The 9,924-nt window shown below is 38.4% G+C and overlaps 2 protein-coding genes across 2 annotated transcripts; one reads left to right on the top strand and one right to left on the bottom strand.

Annotated features, from left to right (window-relative positions):
* Positions 1-1,827: 1,827 nt before the first annotated feature.
* On the top strand, positions 1,828-4,293 carry LOC114747136 (uncharacterized). The gene is made up of 2 exons (XM_028935431.1): positions 1,828-2,998; positions 3,429-4,293. The coding sequence occupies exons 1-2, from the start codon at positions 2,302-2,304 to the stop codon at positions 4,058-4,060; spliced, it is 1,329 nt and encodes a 442-aa protein (XP_028791264.1). The 5' UTR covers positions 1,828-2,301; the 3' UTR covers positions 4,061-4,293.
* Positions 4,294-7,319: 3,026 nt separating this feature from the next.
* Positions 7,320-9,728, bottom strand: LOC114747138 (50S ribosomal protein L24, chloroplastic). The gene is made up of 4 exons (XM_028935433.1): positions 9,560-9,728; positions 8,556-8,594; positions 8,102-8,332; positions 7,320-7,762 (listed from the first exon to the last, which is right to left on the bottom strand). The coding sequence occupies exons 1-4, from the start codon at positions 9,662-9,664 to the stop codon at positions 7,562-7,564; spliced, it is 576 nt and encodes a 191-aa protein (XP_028791266.1). The 5' UTR covers positions 9,665-9,728; the 3' UTR covers positions 7,320-7,561.
* Positions 9,729-9,924: the final 196 nt, after the last annotated feature.

Raw genomic sequence — 9,924 nt, 5'->3', positions numbered from 1 at the left:
TTTTTTTGGACTCATTATTAGGCTTGGCTTTGGAACAAGAGAGAATTTTCGGGGCATATATGACGTGCATGATATTACTTGACAATATATATTATTGTTCATAATAAGAACTTTCATTTAAAGTTGCTTAGCGGTTTGCTTTTTGATGCATGCGGCTTATCAGTAACCTCAGGGGGCAATGTTTGGTGCAATCCATGTTACAGCAACACGACATATAAGCCCCACCTCCTCAAAAAGCTAACATGATTCAAATACAACAGACAACAATGCCGAAACAAACAATATATAGCCCAAACACACCCCTACGGATTTCATTAACTAATAAATTAAATTAAAGATAAGATACAAGATATTTGAATAAGTAGTGCTCATAGTTTTTTGACTCAAAAGTTTGAGTTGTACTATATAGTTACATAGTTTGCCAGAAGGTAAAGAAATAGCAGTGCTTTAGAAAGAGGGGGACAGCATAGACGATGATCACCAAAAATAAATGCAATGGTCAAAGCTAATAATGAGAATGAGAGCTCGATGTTCATGTTTTTATTGGGATCTCTGTATTTTTCAAGTGTGGGTTCATAATGATTCCCGAATTAAAGGCAGGCGGGGATAGTGGTAGGGCACCTTTCCAGGATATCTCCCTCGGACCAGAAGAAAATCAGTTACAAATAATTATACTAACCATAACAAAGGAATTAAACAAGCTAATCATAAAATGGCATGCTCTAAGTCCTCACCCTCCATGTGCCCACTTTCCTCTTTCTTTTTATTAATTTTTTTTTTCATAAACACAATCTGGTTCTGGATACTATCAAATACTTAATATGAATATCCCTTATAATATAATAGAAATTCAAATATTAATTTACTAACCCATTCTATAAGAGTCAATTTTTGTTGGTTTCCTTGTTTCCAGCTTATTATTCACCGCAACTTCATACCATCGCTCATCATTTCACCGCAATCAAAATTCAAAACCACTAAATGTACAAAAGAATTATTGGTTATGAAAGAAGGGAAGTAAGAGGCCTGTTGAGAATCATATTGAACAATGAACTGACACATTTTGATGGTCATATATAACATCCAGTGTCCGGCTGTCTCGCATTATGCTGCAAAATCCAAACATTGTTCAAATTTCGGGCCAATAGGAAAAAAAAAATGCTACCTTTTTATAAAGTTGTTGTACGGGTGGAGCTGTACATGCCCCAGTTTGCGTATTGTACTGTGTTATTCAGCACCCAAAACAAAACACAACTCAAACGTTGAGGACAAAATGTATATTCTGCCATTCTGATTATATAATTTTTCCCCACGGTCTATATATTTTATTTTTGAGCAAAGCTGTATTGTAATCTATTTTATTCCTCGATCTACAGGCGTGCGTGGTCCTCCCAAGTTTGAACTCAACTACATGTGCTTTTGTGCCAAAATATACCTATCAAAGATTTGTCATATTCATAAGGTAAACTGTATAACAACGGGAGATCCGAATTTCTTAATCATTAGTCAAGTTATGGAGGAATCTTTTTGTTTTCAAAATTTAGAAGACAAATATTATCGCTTACTCAGACTTGGTCGAAGTTTGAACTTCTTATTCTTATGTTTTTTATGTACAAATGTGATCATTTGAAGAGACTAATGATTCTGTTATTATAAACTACAAATAAGAAAGGTTGGAACTTGGAAAAATAAGGAGATAAGGATTTGTACTTTGTTGAGTTGGGAAAAATGGATTTTGTATAAATTTGGCTCTTTGATCAGGGTGTGGGTACGAGTCATTTAATAGGCAGGACAATACAACAGCGCCACTGAACACGGATTTGTCAAGGTTCGTTGTCATCTTCTCCAAGTCCAAGCTCCAAAGATTCTTCATTTTTTCGAGCAAAACAGTCATCCACTTCCTGTGGATTTCATTTCAGCCTCCTTCTCTCCCAGCAGTTTTTGCTGTCGCAGCACCGGCATTCACAATCCTATTTATGGTGACATTTGTAACTCGAAAGCTCTCGAGGTGTCTGATGTAAATTTTCGTTACATTGACAACTGTTTGATTTGGTTTCGTGAAGGAATTTTCCGGGAAAGGGGAGTGTTTTGCCTAAAGCAGAAAGTGAAATTTCATAGTAGATAGTGCTGGTATCTTTCCTTCCATCTTTCTATCTGCTTTCATCGAATGAAAAGGGAAAGATGGCGAAAGGAAACAAGGTGCCTTCTTTTGCGTATGGAGTGAAATGGAGCTGCTCTTAAGCTTGGGACTCCAATTGAAGGATCACTGCCAAGGAAAAAGAGAAGCTTTAGGGATATAATATGCCAACAGTTTGGTTCTCTCTCAAGAGGTCTCTACACTGCAAATCAGAGCCATCAGAAGTTCATGACCCGAAATCTAGAAAGCATTTGAGCACAATCTTAACGAAAAGGGCTGGTAGGTCTGGGTGCTCGAGGAGCATAGCAAATCTCAAAGATGTAATCCATGGAAGCAAGAGGCATCTCGAGAAGCCACCAAGTTGCAGTCCAAGATCCATTGGGAGCAGTGAGTTTCTCAACCCAATAACCCACGAAGTGATTTTAAGTAACTCAAGGTGTGAGCTCAAAATCACTGGTTTTGGTGGATTCCAAGATGGGGTTGGCGGCGGCGGCGGCGGCGCTGCTAACGGCGGTGGAGGCGGAGGCGGAGGCGGTGGTAATAATGGTGGTGGTGGTGGTGGTTCTACCTTTGTGGGTACTTTACGGCCTGGGACTCCGGGACCCGGAGGACACCCTACAATGCACTACTTTAATCCTTCTTTTAGGACATCAACCACTCCTCCAAGGAAATCTCCGAGTCCTTTTGTTACATCAGAAAAAGAAGGGTCTGCATTGCATGGTGGTGGGGGGCTTCATTCTAGCAATAGGATGTCTCTTGAGACTGATTCTAATGGCTGTTCCACTGTCACTTGTCACAAATGCGGAGAGCAATTTACGAAATGGGAAGCTGCTGAAACTCATCATCTCTCCAAGCATGCTGGTAACACTAAACTTGCTTCTCAGTTTTCTGGTTTTATGCTTGCTACGTTTTTCATGGTTTTCTTTCAATGTTTCAAATCTGAGCCACCTTTTATATTTGTAGCTTTATCAGATTAGTCTTCTGTGTTCTGACCACAAACTTTCCAGCCCCCTTCTATTATCTGACTCAGGGATTTTTAAGTGAAGAATCTTTCAGCGTCGCTTTAACTTTTTCAGCTTTGGGACGAGCCAGCTGATTTTCCTTTTTCCTTACTTTTTGATTTTTGATTTGTAGCCACTTTATCTTTCATAAGTCGAGGAGAAATAACCTATCTTTCCCTCTTTCTTCAGCACTGCTTCTTTTCAATTGCGCAACCAACATGCGGTATGGTTTTCAGTTTCACATTCTCATGTTTGATTTCATCTAACTTGTACTGGTTTTTATTTTTCAGTTACTGAGCTTGTGGAAGGCGATTCATCGAGAAAGATAGTGGAGATAATATGCAGGACGAGCTGGTTAAAGTCCGAGAATCACTGTGGCCGAATAGAGAGAGTGTTGAAGGTCCACAACATGCAAAAGACTCTGGCTCGATTCGAAGAGTACAGAGAGATGGTAAAAATCAAAGCTAGCAAACTCCCAAAGAAACATCCTCGGTGTCTTGCTGATGGGAACGAGCTTTTGAGGTTCTATGGCACGACGGTGTCCTGCAATCTTGGTCTCAACGGCTCATCCAGCCTATGCCTCTCAGAAAAATGCTGTGTTTGTCGAATTATCAGAAATGGGTTTTCTGCAAAGAAGGAGCTCAAGGGTGGAATAGGAGTTTTTACAACTTCCACAAGCGGAAGAGCATTTGAATGTATTGAGATCCTTGATGATGACATTTCAATCAGAAAAGCACTCATTGTTTGCAGAGTAATAGCTGGCAGAGTTCATAGGCCACTCGAGAACATACAAGAAATGGCAGGGCAAACAGGTTTTGATTCTTTGGCCGGCAAAGTTGGTCTCTATTCAAACATAGAGGAGCTTTATTTGCTCAATCCTAAAGCCCTTCTTCCTTGCTTTGTCGTAATCTGCAAGCCCTGAAGTGAAAATGCAGTGCACATTAATTACCCAGTTTTAATGAAAATCCCCTGTTTTGGCCTTTCCATGGAGGTTCTCCGCGCTCCATCTTTTGGAAAGATTAGATTTTTACTGTTCATGTAACTTGTCGTCTTCTTGTTTATTTTATGAACAATTTAAACGGTGCTGATTTTTTCACCTACACAAGGTAGTTAGTAAAATTGTATAATGGTACCAATGCAAGTTATCTTCTTGAATTTCAGGGTTAATGACCCTAGTTGGTGCCCACAGGTTATAACTTTTATGTGAGACGACTTGGTCATTGGAATGAGTAAATTTAGTAGGGTCATATTTCGAATATTGAATTGGAATAATTAAATAGAGCTAGTTGTTGGAGCATTGAATTGGGGGTGCAGTCTAGGAAGAAGCTATAACACTGTTGGTTTAATTTAATGCGATCGAAGATTAGATTCCGTTTTCATATCTCATCAGCTCAGTGGAGGATTAAATGAACCATAACCCCATTGGCCATTAATACTGGTCGATCGCTTAAGATTATAAGGGGGTGTTTGAAAAACCTATAATTAAAAATATTTACGTTGTATGGGATAAAACTCCTCTATATACTTTGTACAGCATGAGATACTGAGTTCACATGGCGAGCGTCACCTTATAATGGTCTTTAAGTGCCAATATTATACAGTATAAGAACTAGGGTAGGTCAAGCTTAAAAATGTGAAGCAGATAAAGAACAGGTGAAAAATAATGGTCATAATTTTACTAAAATAATACAAGTTAAACAGACCCAAATGTTTCATCATTTGGACCCCGCCTTAAACAGTAAGAACCCCCAGCCCCACAACCCAGTGAGAATGGGACCAAAAGTATGACTCTCCAGGGCGCGTGGTCCATTCTAGAAGATTATGGTTCGTGTTCAAAGAGGTTGATGCATTCACACTTTGACAGTCCAGGCATAAGTTGTTTGTCTCTTATTTCCCCTTTGTCTTGTGCTGTAAATGCTTTAAATGCTTTGTTACTCTTCAGTTCTCATTTCCCCTTCTTTAAAGCTAATAGACCAACCTGATGTAAGAGCAGTAACCTTTAAAGTCAGATAATCATGTATTTGGGTACAATCATACAGAAACAAGCTTATGGATAATTTTACAGGTCCGGTTTTGAGGGGTTTTTAACTCTGGAGGTGGAGGGCATGTTGCTGACATGAGTTGGTGTGAATTCAACTGTAACGTCTGTACAGTTTTCAATGCTTCATGGCAATGGCACATGCCCCTCATAAATGAGTACTAACGCCCCTCATAATGTTTCCCCTGCATTGAGAATGGAGGCAATTGATCACTCTTCTTTGGATATTTCAAAATTTGAAGAAAGTTTGGTGGGTGGGTTCTTTCTTCAATTAACCTGCAACAAGTTTAATAGACTACAATTAGGACCAGAGGGAGTAACTGCTACTTAGCCATGAGAAGGCTTGCGTTAATGTTGGAAATTCTGAGAGTTTATGAACCATTTGGGACTCTCTCTTAAATGCTTGATGCGGACATGACCAGACCAGTTTGCTGAAAGCTGTGTCAGAGAGAAAGATGGGAAAAGGAAAATTAATTAATGAAGGAAGGATTGAGACGTCACTGATAGCAGATGGTTAAAAAAAGCTGTCGAAGAATGGTATGCTTTTTCTATAACAAAACTTAGCCAGCTTAACCTTTCTCCTTTCTGTCCCTGTATCTACCCTCGCCATCATAACTTATATCCCATGGATGGTGATGTTTGTGATAACTGAAGACTTCTGATTTGGGAAAAAAAAAAAAATCAAAAAGTATCTTAAACCAGAATACTGATCATGCTTGAAATTGTAAACTCGGAATGATGCAGTAGGTTACCTAAAGACTAAAGTCCTAATTTCCCCAATTACTTCCATCGGTAATTTTCATACAACATTTATCCCTTCTGAAAAACAAATCCTTGTTCTCAATCTCAAGGAATCAGAACAAAGTTACTCATTGTATGGGAATTAATAATGTTAATGATAATAAAGCAGAAACCCAAGTTTTTGATGTTTTTGAATGGGCCCCTCTGTTTTAATGGTGGCCCTCCACCAAGGTATAGTGTTTAAGGTCCAATTGGGTGGTGCTGAGCCATAGTTTTCGCAGTCCAGAGGCCCATTTTATTGGTCCACAGCCGCCAGCCGAAATGTCATATGCCCCCCGCTACTGTTCTTAGTGCTCTCATGGGGACGCGTCTTCTGCATCCACCCCACTTTTGGATACTTCAGCTCTCACTCTGTTTTTTTCCTTTTTATATATTTTGAAGTGAAAAATATTATTTTTTATATAAGTTAATAGCTATAAGATTAATAATATGTTTGCTCGTTTAAGAAAAAAATAACGTTAATTATTTATGAAAAAAATATTTCGATTGGTGCATCCTTTTTTTCGCGCTTTCTATATAAGACGTGCATTAGATCAAGAATTCACCCTAATGCGATTCAGATGAGAGTTATGATTGATGATGGCATAATCGAATTCATGCAACTACGCAGGATCTGTTCCTCTCACACACACACGAACCAAACGCAAAAGGAGGAATTATATTGTCAATACGAAGGAAGGGACTTTCACTTTTGGACGTGGAAAATCACACAAAAGTTAGATTCTTTTAGAATTGTACGCTAGCATTCGTCGATATGCCTTGGAGGATCAGGATGTAAATAGCTTAAACGTTAAACACATACACAGCATATTAATTGTAAAAGCTCTGTTTGAGATGGCATTAAAAATCACTTATAAGTATATTTTATATAAGTCAAGACAAAACACCTCACATATTAATCTCGTATTTTATAAATTATGATTGAAAAATTACTTATAAACTATTTCAAACATGTTCGAATCAATAAATGATCTTCAAAGCCACGCCTGTAACTAAAACCACCTTTCGGCTTTTTTCCGTGGACTGTTAGAAGCAGCTTTGCTGAGATTTTTTATAGTGTAATCATGGAACTCTATGTAAAAAATATTTCGGTGAAAACAAAATTACAACATACAAAGTAAGCATGTAAAATAAGTTTCACATAAAAGCACTTTAAACATTCACCCAAACAGCCCCTGAATAGAACATATTTCAAGTTTGTTAGAGAAATAGATACGCTTTTAACAAGGCTAATCATTACGTCTGCATATTTGAGCAAAATTACTGTTTAGTACGGATTGCAGAAACTTGATGGGGAGTGCATAATAGCAGCAGAGGAAACCAATCATAAGATCTTTTACAATTGACCGTAGTAATGAATAATGAATCACAAGATCTTTTTCAGAGGTACAGGCATCAACAATTTCTCATAAGGAGGGTCAATTAAAAAAAAAAAAGTCAACTGATAATAAACAAATTAATCTCCACTCAGGTTGCTTGTATATGGAAATGAACATTTAGAACAAAAATATACACTAAATACCAAACAGTGTAAGTACATCCAGAGTTACATTACTGGCGAAGGCATGAACTCAGCCACTCAAATTAAGAAGCAGCAGCTTCTTCATTTTTCTGTTTCGCCTCCTTCAATTTCTTCCAATTCTCTGCACTATCAATTATCTCTCCAGTTTTTATTAGGTAACGGACTCTCTGTCCATTTTCAAGAATCTTGTGGCCCACGCGACTCGCCACGTTCTGTTCTTTAGAGTATAGCATCACATTTGAGCTGTGGATGGGACCTTCGATCTGGGAAAAAGTATAAAATACTTGCCAGAATTAGCATAAAGATAATATATATTCATATTCAAATTCATGCAGGTACTTTTGTTTATTAAGCCACGCTTTGGGACAGCCCAGTTAAACGACAGATCTGTCCCAGTTAAACGACAGATCAGAGGATTTAAACGTCCGCAAAGTCTCAGGTGATAATTATTACGTACACTTGGGAACAAATTAAGCAAATGAAGATCGTCCATGCATTGAATTTGCCCTATAAATGCGCATCCAATCTTTCCAGAATATACAAAGGTAAAAGAGGGAACGAACACTAATTTCATCATTTCAGGCAAGGATGATGGAAACTACCTTGATGATTTGCCCTGGTTCACCCTCTTCTCTGCTCTTCATATGCTTTGTCTTCAAATTTGTGTCTTTCACTATGACGGTGCTGTTATGCTTGAAGATCTTAGTAATCTCTCCAATTTTACCCTTTTCACGTCCAGATATTACTTTCACTGTATCCCCAACTTTAACATGCATTTTGTGCAATATAGGAAGGCTATTTGGTTTACATTCCTTTCGCTCCCATCGCTTAAGCTGTCAGCAGAGAAACAGGGAATATTACACACCATATGAGGATATTAGAAAATATTTTGTTATCGTATTGGAATAATTTTAGTGCCTCCAAGAAATAACAAACAGCTAATAACTGCAGCAGCCCATTGTCAGATCTCATCTCATAAATAATGTTCATTCTATTTCACTTTCCTTAATTTTTCTTTCCACTCTGTTTTCCAACAGAAGAGAATCTGAAACTAACCCGCATCACAATGAGGCATGGCTTCTCCGTTGACTTGCCCTGCATGAAAATACAAATGATGTCAAATTAGTCTTCCGAACATGGATGTGCATTACGCGTGAATGCAACGTTAATTACGATCTTTAATGACATAGATTTTTCAGGGATAATTTTGAATGCCACAATGAAATTTAAAACTACTGAGTAATCAGATTGGTATTTGACAATTTCCAGTACTTGCAAACATATAACTTTCGCATGCTTTCATCTCTTCTCTTAAAGAGATAAGAAATCAAGAGTAGCAGCAAGAAAACATGAATTAGTAGTCAATCAGTTCCTGCAAGTCCAAATTTTCTGGGGCCTATACAAGCAAGCATTTCCTGGCAGTTCCTACATTTAAAATGCACGGATATCTGAAACCAAATTGGAAAAGTACTAGGCTTTACTTTTCCCTCGAGAAATGAAAAATCCTCTATCCTTTCTGAACAAAACCAATTTATCTCATCTTAACCTCTATATCAGGGATTGTTAATTGCAGTCCAGGACCCAGGAAACAAATGGGAATATAGAGCCCTAATATAACAAATTCACGTCAAACACATCAATTTTTCTTTTAAATGGAGATACTAATTTGACCAAAATAACAATGTATTCTAACACATAAATATTGAAACTTGAATACTAGTTGTACTACAAACAAAGATAGCTTCACCAATCTTCAGATAACCGAGTACGAGAGCATACAATGTAAATATCGTACCCCCCTAATCATACAAGAAACACAAGGTACATTATAATTCGTGAAAGACACAGTTCCTTGCGCCATCGACAATTTCCCAAGGGGAGTCCCGAAAGAAATCGGCAGCAACAACCAATTACCACAAGCATAGCTGCTCCCTAATGTGAAAGACCATCAAAAGATAACTAGAAAACAGCGCTATAGTTGACGAGAGTGAAAGTTAAAGGAAAAAAGTGATTGAGTTCCACTAAAGGGAGATGGCTGGGAATAGAGTATTGTAACGTACCGGAACGGGGCAGAGAGTGATGGGTGAGAGGCGTTGCCCCATGAAACTGTTGGAGGAAAGGGAGAGAGAGGTGAAGGAGCTCTGAAGAGCAGCCATGGCAGCCATTTTTGCCTGCTTCCCCAGCTACTGCGAGCCTGCGACTGTGGCTTGAAGCTGTTCTTTACTTCTTTCTGCTTCCGATGATAATGGATAATCTCGTAATCCGCAAGGGAGATCTGCAAGAGAAAACTCGATACGACGGCGTTGCCGAGGAGGGGCTGCTCTTGCAACAATTGCAGGCCGCATGTGGGCCAAATTGGCCCAATCCAATCCCCATCCCCGACCTTTATTTTCGCTTTGGTTATTTGTTTTTTATTTTTCCATCA

This window comes from Neltuma alba, unplaced genomic scaffold, assembly GCF_004799145.2.
Source record: "Neltuma alba isolate B1F8T4 unplaced genomic scaffold, ASM479914v2 tig00005222_pilon, whole genome shotgun sequence".
Classification (NCBI taxonomy): domain Eukaryota; kingdom Viridiplantae; phylum Streptophyta; class Magnoliopsida; order Fabales; family Fabaceae; genus Neltuma; species Neltuma alba.
This window is presented reverse-complemented; position numbering and strand designations above follow the sequence as displayed.

Bases quoted from the DNA above. Each gene is read 5' to 3' on its own strand.
- LOC114747138 (XM_028935433.1), bottom strand. From the start codon at position 9,664: ATGGCTGCCATGGCTGCTCTTCAGAGCTCCTTCACCTCTCTCTCCCTT. The intron at 8,595-9,559 runs GTACGTTACAAT...ATTTTCATGCAG, and splicing joins TCACTCTCTGCCCCGTTCCG to GGCAAGTCAACGGAGAAGCC. The intron at 8,333-8,555 runs GTTAGTTTCAGA...CTCTGCTGACAG, and splicing joins CATGCCTCATTGTGATGCGG to CTTAAGCGATGGGAGCGAAA.
- LOC114747136 (XM_028935431.1), top strand. From the start codon at position 2,302: ATGCCAACAGTTTGGTTCTCTCTCAAGAGGTCTCTACACTGCAAATCA. The intron at 2,999-3,428 runs GTAACACTAAAC...TTTATTTTTCAG, and splicing joins TCATCTCTCCAAGCATGCTG to TTACTGAGCTTGTGGAAGGC.